Source organism: Camelina sativa, chromosome 9, assembly GCF_000633955.1.
Source record: "Camelina sativa cultivar DH55 chromosome 9, Cs, whole genome shotgun sequence".
Lineage (NCBI taxonomy): Eukaryota > Viridiplantae > Streptophyta > Magnoliopsida > Brassicales > Brassicaceae > Camelina > Camelina sativa.
Window position 1 is genome coordinate 9,113,408 of NC_025693.1, and position 18,581 is coordinate 9,131,988.

The 18,581-nt window shown below is 37.8% G+C and overlaps 2 protein-coding genes across 2 annotated transcripts; both read left to right on the forward strand.

Annotated features, from left to right (window-relative positions):
* LOC104710788 lies at positions 1,135 to 2,146 on the forward strand. The gene has a single exon (XM_010427441.1). It carries the CDS (start codon positions 1,654 to 1,656, stop codon positions 1,981 to 1,983), a length of 330 nt encoding a protein of 109 aa, XP_010425743.1. The 5' UTR covers positions 1,135 to 1,653; the 3' UTR covers positions 1,984 to 2,146.
* On the forward strand, positions 14,110 to 16,675 carry LOC104715135. The gene is made up of 7 exons (XM_010432576.1): positions 14,110 to 14,137; positions 14,246 to 14,344; positions 14,432 to 14,693; positions 14,868 to 15,063; positions 15,475 to 15,859; positions 16,062 to 16,234; positions 16,418 to 16,675. The coding sequence occupies exons 1-7, from the start codon at positions 14,110 to 14,112 to the stop codon at positions 16,673 to 16,675; spliced, it is 1,401 nt and encodes a 466-aa protein (XP_010430878.1).

An 18,581-nucleotide genomic window follows, 5' to 3' on the forward strand; every position in this document is an offset into this window, starting at 1 on the left:
CTCAAAGCATTTCATCTCTTTTCTTTTTGTCAACGGGCATTCAGGTTTGTAGTGTCCGTACCCACTGCACTCATGACATTGCACTTCTTTTCTATGGTCAGCCTTCTCCTTCTCGGTTCTGTTAAAGCGATTGCCTGATCTTTCTCCTTCGTTCCTGTTCCAGCGAGAAGACTCTCTACCTTGACCTTTTTCAACTCGCTTCAATGCTTTCCCGAAATTCCTTGCCATCAAGGACATGTTTTCTTTAATCTCTTTCAGCTGGTCACTTGTGTTATCTACCTTGAAAGCTAACCCTTTCCCGTGAATTCTTTGTTCTTCAGCAACTTCCATCTCTTCCGACTTCAGCATACCAATAAGATCTTCAAACTTCAAAGTATCTGTGTTTCCAGAGACTCTCATAACAGCTTTATGTGCTGCATATTTAGATGGCAGACATCTAATCAATTTCTTAACCAGCTTTGACTTCTTATATGTCTTGCCAAGATTCTGTGCATCATTGGCGATAGAGCTCATCTTAGCACTGAACTGAGATATTGTTTCATCTGGATCCATCCTTAGAACTTCAAATTGGGAAGCAAGCTGATCCAATCTTGTTCTTATAACAGTTGAATTTCCTTCATGTGACTTCTGCAGGATATCCCAAGCTTCTTTAGCTGACTCACACCCTTGAAGAAGTTTGAACTCATCATCATCTACAGCTCCAAAGATAGCATTAAGAGCCCTGGCATTGTATTTAGACAAATTCTTTTCCTCCACTGTCCAGCGTGCCTTAGGTTTAGTGATCTTGCCACCTGTTTCCGTTTTCTCATATGGAGGCTCCCAACCTTCTTCAACTGCCGTCTAAGCATCTTCACCTAGATTGCGGATCAACTGAATCATACGGACCTTCCAACGACCGTAGCCTCTATCATCAAGCATGACCGGCTTCTGATGAATCACCATTTCATTAGCTGACTCCATCTTTGTCTCAGAATCTCAACCTGTTTTGAGTATCAAGCTCTCGTCGGTTGACTGCTCTGATACCAATTGTAAAAACAGAGTACAGCCAACTATGAACAAAACTTGTTCTAATATTAAGAATCACTTAAACCACCTTACAAGATGTGTTTAATCAGCTTTACACACATTCAATCAAGACTTGTCACTGACCAATTCTCAATAACTCTCAAAGTATCAAAGCTCTCAAGACTTGTCTTTTCTAAAAGTCTCTAAGCAAACTCTCTTGACGGCCAAACAACATGTTTACCATCAAACTCAATATATAGGAACACTCCTATGACCTACTTTTCTAAGTAAGGATAAACCCAAATCTTCTAATAAATACGATAATATCTTGTTCTCCAATCAAGTAATCTTCAACCATAATGCCATGTCATCCAATATCCATAATTCCTTCAAGGCGCGAAACCATCTTCCCGAGTCCTACTTCACCATCTTGTAGCATAAGAAATCTTCATGCTTTCATAACACCCCCAAGTTGAAAAGGCAACAACAAAGAAACACGGCATGCGTGGTAGTGGTACTTTGTAATCATCATAAACTTTGAGGGCTGTTTCGTAACATGGATCGTACATAAAACCTCAAAACACCGTTCTCTTTCATTCTCACCTTCATCATCATCTCTCTCTCTCTTTCTTCTGTTTCTTTGAGGAGATGAGAACTTTAAAGACTCAAAGCACAAGTGGGAGAAGAAGATGCGACAAGCTCAAGAGTAGAAGGGCACATGTGTTACACCCGTGCTGCGGAAAGGGTAGTATCGACGGAGGGGAGAAGGTAACGGAGAAGCTCCGAGCGTTGCAGAGCCTTCTTCCTGCGCCGGCGAAGCTGAGTGAGTCGGAGAATGTAGGTGGTGGAGAGACGGATCAGCTGTTTCAAGACACGGCGGATTATATCGTCCGGCTTAGAACACAAGTCGTGGTGATGAAGAAACTGATCGAGATTTACGACAACGCCTCTGATCAGAAGAGAGAAATTGTTTTATAATGTTCATTTATATTTTTAATATTTCTTTAGTTTGATTATTTCAATTTTTTTTTCCTGTTATGCTTATTATATTTGTGATCGAAATGTTTTTTTGTTACGGTAGTCATGAATGTGTATAATGCTTTGATTTCAAGAAAGAAGTATTGACAAAACTGATAACCTTGTTTAAATTTATATGTCCTAGTCACCGATAGCCTAGTTGTTTTTGCAGTATTAATCTATTTATTTTTTTTGGTTAAATGTCATGCTTTATTTTACTTTTATTGATGGTGAAACAACGACACTAGAACCGGGTTTGAAACATCTCGGATTACATTTAGAAATAGAGTTATACTTTTATAAGCATGGGAGGTAGTAATTACTTGGAACCACGACATTGGAACATCCTAGAATTGCGTCTCACAGTGCAAGTGATCTTATCAACAATCCTGAAGTGATCACTCTAAAATTAATAGATATGACTGAATGAGCCACAATAAAACAGAGGATTGTCATAGTTTTGTCCTGATTTTTAAGCAACAAGTGTTTAATATGAGAATAAAACGAAATCGAAAGACTTGTAGCAATAATCAACATAAGTGAATCTTCAAAGGATATTTGGAAGAAAAACATAGTAAAAGATCTAGAAACACCAACTAAATCACCAAAATTCATATCTTCAAGAAGAGAGATATCGATCATCGAGATATGTTTCTTAATACGTTTTAATATGATGATCTCTCTCAGTGTACACTAAGAAAAATAAATCGTGAAGACATGATATTTTCTCATTCGACACACAATTTACTAACATGGAACAGCTTATGAAGGAGCTAAACTATATATAGTAAAGGCTTCTTTATACTTTAAGTTTTGCAGAATCCCAAGAAGTAATGATACCTCCTAACATCTTGATAAATAACTGCTTCACAAGATGACAAGAATACCAATCAGGTATAATCTTCAAGGCGTACGGGTACATATCCTTAACAGAGTTCTTGATAGTATCCTCCATGACTCCCGCAACAATTGCAATTTCTGCAAAATCAAAAAATCATAAGCAGAATGAGTTAGATTTAACAGTTAGTTATAAAAATTTTGGTCAGCAAACACAGACTATTTGCCGCTTTTACATACTCAATCTATGTTACCATGCATTTATCCACCTAAACCGACTTTTTTTTTATAGTTAAATTTTATAAAATTTAGCCGATTTTAACATCTCTGCAAACAGAGTTATTTGTCCGTTTAGAGTCAGACGCCAACGAAGCAACCATTCGAACCCGAGAACAATAGACAATCAAAATAACTCTTTAACCACTCGTACATATCAATTATTTTGGTTTTAATAAACAAGGCTGTAATTTATTGTTTTCACTTTCTTTTTCTTCTTCCTTCCAAAGTCCAAAATTTGGGTTTGTGAATCAATGGCAACAATTTCGTCAGCTTTTCCGGTTGAGAAATTTGACATCTTCTTTGAGAGATGTACGAGAAGGAAAGATACTTTGTGATGGTTTTGATTTTGTTTTGTGTTTTTTCATGAAGTTCACTAATTTTGTAAAACTCAGATCTGAGTTTTGTAAATTTTGCTCTATTTTTCATTGATTATAGAATATTTGCTAATCAGATTTTGGACTTTGAAAGGAAGAAAAACGAGAAGAAGAAGAAGAAACAGAAAACAATATATTACCCCTTTGTTTATTAAAACCAAAATAATTGATATGTCTGATTAAAGAGTTAGTTTGATTGTCTAGTTTTCTCGGGTTTAAATCAAGCTAGTAACATTTTAATTTTGTTTTATTTGAGTTATTAAAACGACGTAGTTTTGATATGCCCAAATGCTACGTGGTTGCTTTGTTGGCGTCTGACTCAACATCGTTAGACGGACAAATAACTCATCTTATGAAGATATTGAAATAGGCTAAATTTTATAAAGTTTGGGTAGAAAATTTAATTTTTTAGTCGGTTCAAGTTGATAATGCATGGTACCATAGGTTGAGTATGAAAAAGCGTTATGCAAATAGTCTGGGTTGATTTTGACCGTTTCCCGGTTTAAGATTGTTATGTTATTAGTCAGAAGAACTAAATAATGCTCATTGAAGTGTGAGAAAGAGTTTGGTTCCACACGTTCGTTACTTAGCGGTAAGAGAGAGAGTCGGCTAGGATGTATCAATCTAAGCCTTTTTGTATATAGGGTTAGAAAAGTAAGATTTTTTACTTCTAAAACAGAAGAGAAAATTGGAAAAAAATAGATTTTTTTACTTCTCATTTATCCATTATACCTTCTTTAAATAGGTTGGAGAAATGTGTTTTATAATAATTCAAAACCTATTATACTACTAATTATGAAATTTAAAAATTCAGCCTTAACTAAAATCCTGTAATTCAAATTATTGACCATGATAATTTTTTGATACCCTCAAATCCAAAGATTCAGTTTCCAAAAAAATAAATTTACCAGACTTTCAAGCCTTTGTCATATCTTCTATCCCCTATGAGTAGAAGAGATAACAACCGATCTCTCATTTTTCTATCCACTATTGTGATTATGCGAGCTACTAGATTAGGAGACTGTCTGTAACGCCCCCGAACCGTCCTATAACCACGAAGGCCATCGAACAGCCACGAGACACTACGATGGGAACTGCACCAAAGCGATCCGGTCGTTGGACGGAAGCTGTAGACTTCCCGACCGGTCCTTCTTAGTACAATTCCACCTGCAACCAAGGCTACTTAGGCTTTACAACCTTTGTGGCCTGGAGCGTTGTGTTAGCCCGGACTAGGCCAAGTATCATTTGCAGCTTGCCATGTTTTCCCTGAAAACCGTATATATTACTTTAATAAAATATTTCATCGAAAATAAATCATCAAAGCAATATATAAGATAGTTAGGTAATTTTTACATAACCGTTTATGAAAATATAGGGTTTTACAAAGAACACAAGAAACCCTATCCGGTACCCTAACGTTTGCTCCGGCTCTAGACTCACTTAGGCTTCCCTGCAAGACCACAAAAGAAATAAAAACAAGATTACTCAGTGAGCCTGGGTACCCCTTTCACCTACACTAGATTCTACTTCCCCAACCTAACTACCCGGCAAGCAAAGAAAACAAGCAACGCAAACGGTTAGCAAGTGATCAAAGCAACGCAGCCGGAAACACTAGCGGAAGCAAATTAAACCACAACAAGCGAGAGAGATTAGATCATCACAACTCGACTCGATGATCTAGACTCGCTATAACCACCGAATAACGTCCAAAGTACACTTTAGACTCATAATTCATACACGACTCACAAGGACGACTAGAATAAACAAGGAACACTTGAAATACCCTAGACTCCTTCTCCAATCAACCGAACAAGACATCTAGAGTACAACAAGGATCGCTTGAAATACTCTAGACTCTTTTCACCTAAGGGCCCTCGAAATTCTGTTCCGTTCCCCAACACTTCTCCATGTCGAGACCACAAAGGTCACCAACACGAGTCCACAAACATACTACATCGTCATGTAGCGGTCACGCTAGTACCTAGCTAGCCGTGACAGTGTCCCGCGCGAGTGGTCATCGGGAACTCACGCGTGACATCCTTAGTTGGAACAGAAGATCGACACACTTATTCTAGCTAGGACTCAAGAAACAAATTCAAGAGACTTGATAAAATACCAACAACGTCTCTAGCAAGAAAATCAAGCATAAACACGCAAGAAACTTCGAGCAAGAGAATCCACCTTAATCATCAAGTAACAAGAATAGAAATTCAAGTAACCGATGATTAATCTACATGCATGCAGCCAAATTAATCCACTTAAGCAACGCATGCAACATGTTTCATCATGCATGCAATCCAATTGATTTAAACCATTTAACTCCTTCTTATCCCAATTACGCATGCAAGCTCACTCGATTTAACAATTTAAATCCCTTAAATCCAATTTATGCATGCAATCAACCTCGACCAATATTTTGCAATAAAATGCAAAATATTTACTCATTTATTCTTGCATGAAACCGACTTTTAAGCAAGAATTTATACTCGCAAAACCCTCTAGGTCCGATCATGCATGCAACCCTTAAACCGCATTTTTAAGTGTTTCGTTTCACTTAAAATTTCACCACAAAATTCTTCTTTACCAAATATCGAGTGAGTCCAATTTATTCACCATGCAAATTATCTCATCTATGCATGCATGCAACAAATTTTAAGCCGCAACTACATGCAGCTACTCTGCATACTTACCACAGACTCACCTTTTCACGCGTCGATGTTTACCGGATCTCACCGCACCACTTGATCAGACACTCCGATTCTTCTTCGCGTCGATCAGCCTCCCGCTTCTTCGACCGCAACCACCGCAACCAACTTCCTTTTTCGGCTCGTTCTTGACCGAAAACCGCGTCTAGCTCTCGACCTTCTTCGATCACTATCATCGGTTCTTCTCGACAATTTTTCGACACAAACTCCGTCTACTCTCGACGAACTCTTCGGTAGAGCTCTCGACAAAGTGATAATTCTCGTCGATCACCCTCTCGTCTTTCTTCAGCGATCTCTCTCTCTCGCATAACCTTCTCTCCTTGATTTCCTCTCGACACAGTGTCGATAAGTTCTCTCTCTCGATCTCTCTCTCGATCATTCTTGATTTTTAAGTGAGAGAAGAGAGCTTAAGACTTAAGAGAAATTTGAGAAATGAGGAAAATGAAATAGTGAAGCCTCACACCCTCTATTTATAGGCTCGAACTCTTCCTCTTCTCCCTTAGTGCTTCTTGACAAGTGTCTTCCTCATGGCTTGCATGTTTAGCGTGATTAACACCCCCCAATCGTTAATCGCCATTAATCCCACTAACTCCACTCTATTAGTGCATGTAAATCTTTTTATTAGTGCATGCGATTGCATATAATCCGACTGGCCAGATTTTTGAGAAAAATAAAAATTTTATTTTTCTCGGCCAACTCATCTCTCGATCGATGTTTCTCGGCATTCCTCGTCTCTCGTCCGACGTTCCTCGGTAAAACCCGTTTTTCGGTCGATGTTTCTCGACAAAAACCCGTCTCTCGGCATTCTTTGGTCTCACCCGGACGTCCCTCTCGGCATTTCCCGGACAGTATCGGTTCTCCCGATAGTTCTCGGACAAACTTTTCTTGGTTTCTCGGATATTGTCGGTCTCTCGATATTTCTTCGACAATTTTTCTCGACTCCTCGGATAATTTTCTCGACCATTCCCGGTCTTCTCGATTTTCTTCGGTCATCTTGATCTCTTCCCATACATTACCCGAACATCCCTTGGACGTCTCGATATTCTTCCTCGGTACTTACCCGACTTTCCCGCAGATGCCGTTTCCGCATAAACCATTAATTTTTGATCGGTTTTAAGGCCTCGATCTCACCTCCGGTCACTCCAATCTTGGCTCGGTCATTCCCTGACTCACGAATATTTTCTCGGACTTCTTCTGGTCGTTCTTCTTCGTTTAACATCTTCTTTCTTTTGAAGTCTCTCCCGAGTCATTTCCTTGAAATTTTATTTTGGGATTTTTACCCTTGGTGAGGGTCATTACACTGTCCATGCCGCCTTGAGTTTCGTTTTTGCCAGATGTTGTAGATGACCGTTTGGAAGAGATAGCGGACCATGAAGCTCTCAAGTCGATCATGCCATTGTCCAAAAACTGAGATGAGGAGAGAGTGCCAATCCTTTGTATACTTAGCTTTGAGAATGTTTTTTGCTGTAGCCCCCCAAACCTCTGATCGAAATCTGCAGGCGAAGAAGAGATGGTTCCTAGATTCCAGAGCATTGTTGCAGAAGTAACATGTCCTGGACAGGCTCGTGTTCCAATTGAGCATTCGATCGCCTGTAGACACCCTATATTGCACTGCAAGCCAAACACAAAACGAAAATTTGGGTGTGGAGTGCATAAATTATACGGCGTTATACCAAGAGACAGTTGTCACGGAACGTGTGGGTCCACGGGACGGGTTGTCACACAGCTGCTATGCGAGTATTATTACATGTATATCTCGTGGTAAACGTTGGTCTATAGACATCTGATAAGCCATTACAAGTGTATATAAGGAAGAGAAAGAGTGATGATACAACACGTGGTGAAGAGAAGTGAGGCACGTGCGAGAGAAGAACTGAAACGTTGTATATAAGTCTCGAATTAGAAAGAGAAGAGTCATGTCGTTTGTGAGGAATCAAAGTCATATGTGACTTCTGGGAAGAGTCGGTTATGTTCTAGCTGCGTCTAGAGGCCACTCTGTTATCCATTGTAACCGAATCATTCAGATAATAAAAAGAGAGTTTCTTTTTCTTATCAATTGGTGCGCTTGTGTGCTAGATCGAGTCTTCGCGTGTGATTAGGGTTGGCAATTTTGGGGAATCAATCAATTTTAGAAAAATTTTAGATCGCGATGGTGATGGAACAAGTCTTGACACCAGTGAAGGAGTTATCAACTGAGGAACAAGCTTCGATTGAGTTTTACGAGCAGTTATCGCAAGTGAAGACGAAGATGCGAATATCAGATTTGCAAACGAAGGATCAATTTGAGTCGCTGAACTCTAGGATTGGTGCGCACGAACAGATGATGATGAAGATTAACAAGAAATTGGTGTTTCTGATCAAGCATCTTCCTCGGAAAGAAACGGTGCAAGAACTCGGAGGATCGAGTCAAGTGGGGGCTGCGAGATTACAAGATCTTCACAACCAGGTACCACTCTCTCTTCTAGAACCATGCCGTAGTGAAATTAGGCCAGGAGTACGAGATAATCTTCTAAGAAATGTTGAGATGGCCATTTTCAAAGGATTTGGCATTTACGGTTGGATCGCTAAGGTTGAAAGGTTTTTCGCGATGGGAGGCTATAATGAAGCAGAGAAATTGGCGTTGGTATCAGTGAGCTTACAAGGGGAAACTTTGAGCTGGTATAATTGGGAGATTAACAGAAGACAGTTTATGAATTGGGGACAATTTAAAGAGAGATTGATGTTGAGGTTTGGGAATTTGAAGATTCGAGGACCGAGTCAGATTTTATTCTGCATCAAGAAAACTGGCACAATTGCAGACTACATTCAAAGATTTGAAGATCTATCATCCCAAGTAACAGATTAGACGATCAAAAGTTAGAAGGCATCTTATTGAATGGTTTATCTCAAGAGATGCAGGAGTTAGTGCACATGCAGAAACCACGAGACCTACCTGATATTATTACAGAGGCAAGAGCCATGGAAGGAAGCATCATGAGTTGTGTGGTTAAGAAAGAGCTGTTGTTAGCAAATAAAGAGAATAAAGACCCTTTTGTTTACGAGCATAGAGATCAACTCGGAGCTAATAACAACAACTGGAAGACAAGAACTATCAAACCAGATACCGCTACAGGAAATGAGAGGCAAATGGTGCATACTGAACAGAGACCAAGAAGGCACAACACCAACGCAGAACTGGATGAGAAGTGGAAGAAAGGAATTTGTTTCAAATTTGATGGACCTTGGTCCAAAGAACATAAATATCCAAACAGAGAATTAAGAGTACTAACGGTGTTTAATGGTTTCAAAGTGGAAGTACTAGATGGAAATTCTGAAGAAGATATAATAGAAGAAACTGTCGGAGAATGCATGGCACTTTCCTTCTCTTCTTTTAGAGGCTTATCTTCACTTTCGACTACTAAAGTACGCGGTGCAGTGGGAAAAGACGGAGTAATAATCATGTGGATAGTGGAGCATCCCACAATTTTATTTCACCTGCAGTTGTGGCGAAACTAAGAGGGAGGTATTGAACACAGATTTGAGAGAATTTTGTGAGATTTTGGAAATTTCAGATTTTGAGGGATTTGACTGAGATTTTAGATTATTTGGTAGTATTGTCTATTTTTTATTTTTAAGAAAAAGGAAAATTAGCTTGGGATTTGGTGAGATTTATGGTGATTCTGAGAGATTTGTAGGACCAAAAAAAAATGGTTTTATTCACATCATCGACCCGAAGTGCTAGTGCATCACCACTTCAATGTGTTTCTCTTAACAACAAAAAAGATAAACAAATTAATCAAAGCTTATCATCTACAATTTAAATTTGATCCAAAAAAAATCATCTGCAGTTTTATCTAATATGGTATTTGAATATAATAATTTTCACGAGTTGCTAACAATGGCGATAATATGATGACTATGTAGATTTTAAAAATCTGGGTTTAATCCAAGATTGAAAGGAAATTTCCTACATTGAACCTGTTTTTGAGAGATTGAAGAACAATATTAAAACTAGAACCAACCAACTCTTACAATTATATGTCCTGATTCTTAGATATGTTTGCCACAAATGAGCTGAGAGAGACGTGGGTTTGCATATACTTGTAGCAGTTGCGATGGAGACAATGATTTTTGGTTCCATCTAGATGTCTAGAGATCAAAAGTGCCATGGGTTTTTTTATAAAAAAAAAATCTTTTGACGATATAACTGGGAGTCTGGGTCTTTTTTTTTAAGAATCCTTCAAAATAACACCTCTAGAGGTGAGATTTGTTCATTACAGTTTCTTCAAGTAAAAAGGTATCCAAAATCTCTCAAAATCAGTTTTTAGTAATTTTTGAAAAGAAAGTGTTAAGTTTGAATAACAGTGGATTTGATATGACTTTTATAAATTATTGATTGAATAACAAGAGATTGTTAATTATTTTGAATTATTTTGTTAAAATGTCAAGTTCAATAACATGAGCTTTGAGAAAGGATTTAAAAAACACAAGTTGAATAACACATGATTTTAAAAGAAACTCAAAATCTATTAAAATCCATGTTTCAATACCCCCCTCTAAAGCTCAAATGTACAACAAACCCAAATTTGAATGTCAGACTCAAGAATGGTCTATTAGTGAATGGACTAGGAGTGTGTGAGAAAGTAACATTCTCTACCCAGAATTTGGAGTTTACACAGGATTTCATTGTATTGGAATTGGGACTGATAGATGTGATTCTGGGAGTGGCTTGGTTGAGCACACTTGGAGATTGCAAAGTGAATTGGCAGACAAATGAAATGTCTTTCCTTTACAAGGGCAAACAGTTTATCTGAGAGGTGAAGAAGGTTTGGATAATTCTAAGATGTCCCTGAAATCTCTTTCTGGTAGATATTCAGTAAATCAAAAAGGGGTAGAAGTGGAGCTATGTAGTCATCAGTTGGCACAACCTATTTCACAAGAAGCGGATGCAAGAATTCGAACCCTTCTTGGACAATTTGATCATGTATACGCAATTCCTACGTCTCTACCACCTATTAGAGGGTGTGAACACACAATCAACTTGGTCCCTGGGACTACTACCGTTAGTGTTTGACCGTATCGATACCCACATTGCTCAGAAGGAAGTGATGGAGAAAATGGTCAAGGAAATGCTTGAGGCTAGCATCATATGTCCAAGCCAAAGCCCCTTATCTAGCCCAGTGCTCTTAGTTAAAAAGAAGGATGATAGTTGGCGTTTTTGTATGGATTATAGAGCATTGAACAGAGCAACAGTACCGAATAATTCATTCCTATGATTGACCAGTTATTGGACGAGTTAAACGGCTCTGTTATTTTCTCTAAGTTGGATCTAAGAGCTGGATATAACCAAATAAGGATGAAAGAAGAAGATATTGCCAAGACAGCATTGAGAACTCACGACGGCCACTATGAGTTCTTAGTAATGCCATTTGGCCTTACTAATGCCCCAGCCACCTTTCAAGCTCTGACGATATATTGGTTTACAATAACAACCTGAACCAACACATGGAGCATTTGACTATAGTTCTGAAAGTGCTAGAGGAGCATAGCCTATTTGCCAATCATAAGAAGTGAATGTTTGGTCAACGACAAGTTGATTACTTGGGACATATCATTTCATATGAAGGTGTATCCACAGACCCTGCCAAAACGCAAGCAATGACTAAATGGATGACCCCAAAATCTGTCAAAGAACTTCGTGGGTTTTTAGGACTAACTGGCTATTACATGAGGTTCATCAATGGTTACAGAGTACTTGCTAGACCACTGACAGAACTGCTCCGAAAAGACAGCTTTGAGTGGAGTACAACGACTCAATCTGCATTTGATACACTTAAGAAGGCAATGTCCTCAGTTCCAGTTCTAGCATTACCAGATTTTGAAGAGATCTTTGTGCGGTATTGATGCAAAACAAGAGACCTATTGCTTATTTTAGCCACAGGTTAATGGCTAAAGAGCAACTTAAACCCGTGTATGAGAGGGAATTGATGGCGATAGTATTAGCAATTCAAAAATGGAAACACTATCTGTTTGGAAGGCATTTCGTAGTGCATACAGATCAGAAAAGCTTGAAGTTCTTACTGTATCAGAGGGAAGTAACTATGGATTATCAAAAGTGGTTGATTAAGCTTTTGAACTATGATTTTGAGATAGTGTATAAACCCGGAGTGGAGAATACGGCAGCAGATGGTTTGTTAAGGATGATTCAACCTCAGGGAACTTTTTCTTTAACATTGTGACGGCTCTAACAGTACCTACGACACTCCAACTCCAGGAAATTTATGATGAGATAGAGAAGGATCCTGGGATTGAAGCGGAGATTAAAGCTTGTTTGGAGAAGCCAACTCGACAAACGAGATTTGCAGTTAAAAATGATAAATTGTGGCGTAAGCACAGGCTGGTGATTCAAAAAACCTCTTCTGCAATACAAATGATATTAGACGAATGCCATTCTGGGTTAATTGGTGGACATTCGGGTGTGCTTAAAACGTTAAAGAGGATACATCAATCATTCTACTGGGAGGGATTATTGAAGGATGTGCAACAATTTGTTGCAGAATGTGAGTATTCAACCTTGTCTCTAGCAGGATTGTTGCAACCCTTACCATTACCACGACAAGTATGGGAGGACATTTCAATGGATTTTGTTGAAGGATTGCCAACCTGACAAAGTAAAAATGTCATTTTGGTGGTGATAGACAGATTAAGCAAATACGGCCATTTTTTAAGTTTGAAACACCCTTTTACGGCGTTGGAGGTGGCAAGCTTATTTGTGCGCAAGGGCGGATCCACATACAAGATTACAGGGTCAATTGACTCCTCATTAATTTGAAAAAAAAAAATTAGCAATACATATATATTAGTTTTAATACGATTGCACTTGCACCTTATTCAACCCACATAAAAAACCAAAAAAAGAAAAATACATATTTGGTGGATTTTATCATTAGTGCCCCACTAAATATTCTACTTAGCAAAACAATTAAACAGTTCTAACTAAATAACACAAAACTCTAACCTAAATAACACAAAGATTTATTCTTCTTTTGCCTTCAACTTATCTTCCTCATCGTCGTCATCATCTAAATTCAACTATTCAAGTAAGTCAAACTTTCATATCAAGCTTTTGTTTCTTTGATATTGTTCTAAAAATATATTTCATATAATTATATATTAATATATCTATATTGAAAATTGGATAAAATTTATTAAAAAATACTAATTTTCCCAATCAAAATTCCAGAATTAGTATCTAATGTTTGTCATTGCTATGAAATACGTGGATTTTACAAAGAACATGAACTGTTAATTATTGTTTATGTAGATTTTTTTTTTTTTGGGTTCTAAAGCAAGCAAGCAAACATAGATTCTAGTACTTGTACGAAGGCCATTGTGTTTGATAGCTTATTAGCTTGAGTAGTTTTGATTTACAGTTATAACTTATTAGAAATTTATTCTTTGCAAAATTGTTTTGATTTCAGGAAGATGCAGGAAACAATAAGAGAGTTTTTGAAAAGGAAAGATCCATCTCCATCTTGCAGTAATCTAGATGATCTGCCATGGGATCCTGCTGACCGAAAAAAATAGAAGACTATCATCCAAATCAAAGAGATGAAGTAATTCACAAATATTTGGTTAGAGGTCCTTGCCAACCCCGTGGTCATAATTTTGAACAAAAAGACATAGGAGGTGTAATGAGGCGTTTTAACATTGCTTGGTTTGATATGTTTCAAAACTGGTTAGAGTATAGTGTGAAGAAAGAAGCTGCTTTTTGTCTGTGTTGTTATTTGTTCAGAAATAATGCTGGTAAGGGTGGAAAAATGAAGCATGGAGCACTATTGGTTTTACTTAGCTGGAATAAGTTTTATAGAGTTTCAAAACATGCTGCATGTGGTTTTCATAAAAAAGCAGTAATGAAGTGTGAAAACTTAATGAACCAAGGTCAATCTATCAAACATGCTTTTCAAAAGCAAGCTGATATTACGAAGAATGAGTATCGAGTTCGGTTGAATGCTTCAATTGATGTTTCTAGATACTTTTTGCGACAAGGGCTACCTTTTCGTGGTCATGATGAGTCAGAAAAGTCTGTTAACAGAGGAAATTTTGTGGAGCTCTTAAAATTCACTGCTGAACAAAACGAAGATGTGAGTAAAGTTGTTTTAGAAAATGCTCCTGGGAATAATCAAATGATGTGTCCAACGATTCAGAAAGATATAGTGAATGGTTTTGCAGAAGAGGTAGTTAAATCTGTCATTGAAGAAATGGGTCATGATGTTTTTGGCTTATTGGTAGATGAATCAGCGGATGTTTCAGATAAAGAGCAAATGGCAGTGGTGTTTTGTTTTGTTGATAAAAGAGGGATGGTCAAAGAAAGATTCATGAGTATTACGCATGTGAGTGATACAGCTTCATCAACTTTCAAAGCTGCGATTGATTCTTTGTTTGCAAAATATGGATTGAGCATAAAAAAGGTGAGAGGACAAGGTTACGATGGGGCTAGCAATATGAGAGGTGAGTTCAACGGGCTAAGGGCATTAATTTCTAAGGAAACCCCATCAGCTTACTATGTTCATTGTTTCGCTCACCAACTTCAATTAGTTGTTGTGGGAGTAACAAAGAAACATTTTGATGTTGGAGATTTTTTTGATATGATTTCTTTGTTGCTGAATGTGGTGGGAGTTTCATGCAAAAGGAAAGATATGATTCGAGAGAGTTATAGGAAAAATATTGAAGAAGGAATCAATAATGGTGAAATCAATACTGGAACAGGGTTGAATCAAGAGGTGTCTCTTAATAGACCAGGGAATACCCGCTGGAATTCGCATTGTAATACTCTATTGCGTTTGATTGAGCTATTCTCATGTATTGTCGAAGTGCTTGAATACATTGAGATTGAAGGTGCAGAAGACTTGAAAATACGTTAAGCATGTGGTCTCCTCAAGTATTTTCATAGCTATGATTTTGTATTCTACTTGCAAATGATGATATATCTTTTAAGACTCACAGAGAACTTATCCATGGCTCTACAAAGAAGAGATCAAGATATTTTAAATGCTATGGATTTGGTAAACTCAGCTAAAAGACAACTTCAGAAGTTTAGAGATGATGGTTGGAATTCTCTCATGAATAGAGTTTCTTCTTTTTGTGAGGAACATGATATTGAAAAGGTTGACATGGAGAAATATTTTGTTGACTCAAGAAGACCAAGGAAAAAAACAGGTGTTTCAAATATGCATCACTACAAGGTCAATTGCCTATTTTCTGTTTTGGATTTGCAGATTCAGGAGTTCAACGATCGTTATAATGAGGTGAACACTGAATTGCTTATTTGTGCTTCTTCTTTATCTCTCATTGATTCGTTCTCTGAGTTTGACCACTCAAAGTTGATGAGGTTATCTAAGTTATATCCAGACGATTTTACTCATAGGGAGTACATATCTCTTGAACAAGAATTAGATATCTACATTGATAATGTTCAAAATGATGAAAGGTTTACTCATTTGAAGTCTCTTGGAGAACTTGCTCGTATGTTGGTGGAAACTCAAAAATATATGTCACATCCTTTGGTCTACAGGCTGTTGAAGTTGGTTTTGATTTTGCTGGTTGCTACTGCAACTGTTGAGAGATGTTTTTCAGCGATGAAGATTGTGAAGACTCATCGACGTAATCGGATTGGAGATCAATTTTTGAATGATTGTTTAGTTTGTTTCATCGAAAAAGATGTATTTTTATCTATTACAAATGAAATTGTGATGAAGAGATTTCAGGATATGAAAACTCGTAGAGTGGTTTTGTAAAATGTATTTATATTTATATGTATTTTTTAAAATAGTTATGTTTTGACCCCAGTAAAAATAATTCCTAGATCCGCCATTGTTTGTGCGTGAAGTAGTGAAGTTGCATGGATATCCAGCATCAATAGTATCTGACAGAGGCAGTACATTCTTGAGCGCCTTTTGGGAAGATTGCTTCAAGTTGTCGGGTACAAAATTGAAATACAGTACGGCGTTTCACCCACAGATTGATGGTCAGACCGAGGTACTGAATATATGTTTGGAAACCTACCTTCAATGTTTTGCATCAACACACCCTAGAACGTGACAGAAGTTATCAGCCAAATATTATGGCCCCTATGAAGTATTGGAAAGGATTGGCAATGCAGCATATCGCCTAATATTACCATACGGATCAAAGATTCACACAGTTTTCCACGTTTCACAGCTTAAGAAAGCTTTGGGCGATCATAAACATGTTATTCCTTTACCTGAGATGTTCAATGAATCTGAAGAGTTAGTGGTGGAGCCAGAAGCAGTGTTGGAGACCCGGTACAATGAGAAAGGTGTTTTGGAAGCTTTGGTGCATTGGAGAGGTCTTCTAGAGCACGAAAACACTTGGGAGGTAGTCAAAGAACTACATCGGCAATATCTAAAACTAGCGCTTGAGGACAAGCTTCATTTCGATGGGGGGGGGGGGTATTGATAAGCCATTACAAGTGTATATAAGGAAGAGAAAGAGTGATGATACAACACATGGTGAAGAGAAGTGAGGCACGTGCGAGAGAAGAACTGAAATGTTGTATATAAGTCTCGAATTAGAAAGAGAAGAGTCATGTTGTTTGTAAGGAATCAGAGTCATATGTGACTTCTGGGAAGAGTCTGTTATGTTCTAGCTACGTCTAGAGGCCACTCTATTATCCATTGTAACTGAATCATTCAGATAATAAAAAGAGAGTTTCTTTTTCTTATCAACATCATTTTTTCCCATTCCATAGAACCACATCCTCCTCCTATGTGCGGTGGAGCCATGAACCATGAAGAGCCTCTTCTACCTCATTGAAAACGACTGCTCGATGCTGACGCCGGCGTCGTGTACCCCAAGCCTTTGCCACTGACATATTCCTGAGGATTCCCATGTCAATAAAACCTATGTCACCCGAAATATCAACTAGGCGCCCCATGTCGGACCAGTCGTCGAACCAAAAAGATGCAGTACGTCCATTTTTTATTTCTGTTTTACATAAAAGCTTGGCTGCAAGTCTGAACTTCAGAAGTTTCTTCCACATCCAAGAGCCGAGGGTTGACCAAAAGCACTCTCGTTTGAGCAAGTTCATCTGCGACCATTTAACACCTAGTGAGTTTGCTTGAGAGACCAAACGCCAAATCAACTTGAGACAACAGACGTCATTTGTTTCATTTAAGGATCACAAGCCTAATCCTCCTTCTCTTTTAGGCTTGCAAACATCATCCCAAGTAACTTTCGCTTTGTGTGGATTCAAATCAGGGCCAGACTAGAGAAAGACATAGCATATTTTGTCAATTTCTCTTATACACGCACATGGGAGGCGAAAAGTAGAGAGCCAAAAGGTACAAACGCTCCATAAGACAGAAATTATCAAATTAAGGTGACCTGCATAAGAGAGGAAGCGGTTAGTACAGGACCCTATGCGCTTTTTGACCTGCTCTATCAAAGGTTGATAATCCGTTACGGTGAGGCACTTAGTAAGAAGAGGCAATCCCATGTATCTGACCGGTAACACGCCAATGTCAAAGTGATAAGTATCCATAATGGTCTGATGTGTAGCAACAGAGACACCAGCTAGGAATACCGTTGACTTCTCCATGCTTATACGAAGACCTGACCACTTTGCAAAAGCATTAAACACCTTGACAATACCAGCGATTGATCTCATCTTCCCATCGGATATGACCATAAGATCGTCGGCAAAACTCAAGTGCGTCAGACCAAGTTCACTGTCTTTGAAGGTACTCTCTCATTAAAATTATTTTTCTAATCACTGTCTTTGGTTAAACTTTAAACACAAACTTCTTAATATGTCTCATTTCATTGTCAATATTGTAGAACAACAGAATTATTCTCACAATTAAAGGACTTCACTGGAAACAAGCATCAAAATTAGGGTCTTTTGGATTTAGATCTTTGAGCATAATAAGCAAACAATTTTTTACACACATACCTTCTGTTTATGTAGTGTAGATATTTTTGCTTTTGATTACCTGTTTTTTTTTTTTAGATTTCAAATAAACATATTTTTAATTATTACATAGTATATATAGGACATACAAGATATAAAAAGGATATTGAATCATATATTTACTTACTGTTAATTCTTTCCTACTTTGACAGTATTCCAACCTAAAATACACTTCCTTACTGCGACTGGAAAATGCCTCCTTAACGAATTGTATACTAGTGTCTTTCATGAAAACTTGAATGCTTATATCTTTAGGTTGAAAAGGCATTGTTTGAAAGCATTGGAGGAGGTAAATGAAAGAACTTACGCAGTTCTGCAATGAGATGCTTTAATTTACCCATATACATTATTTGTAAATTTATCCTTTATAAATTTTTAAGATAGATTATTTGG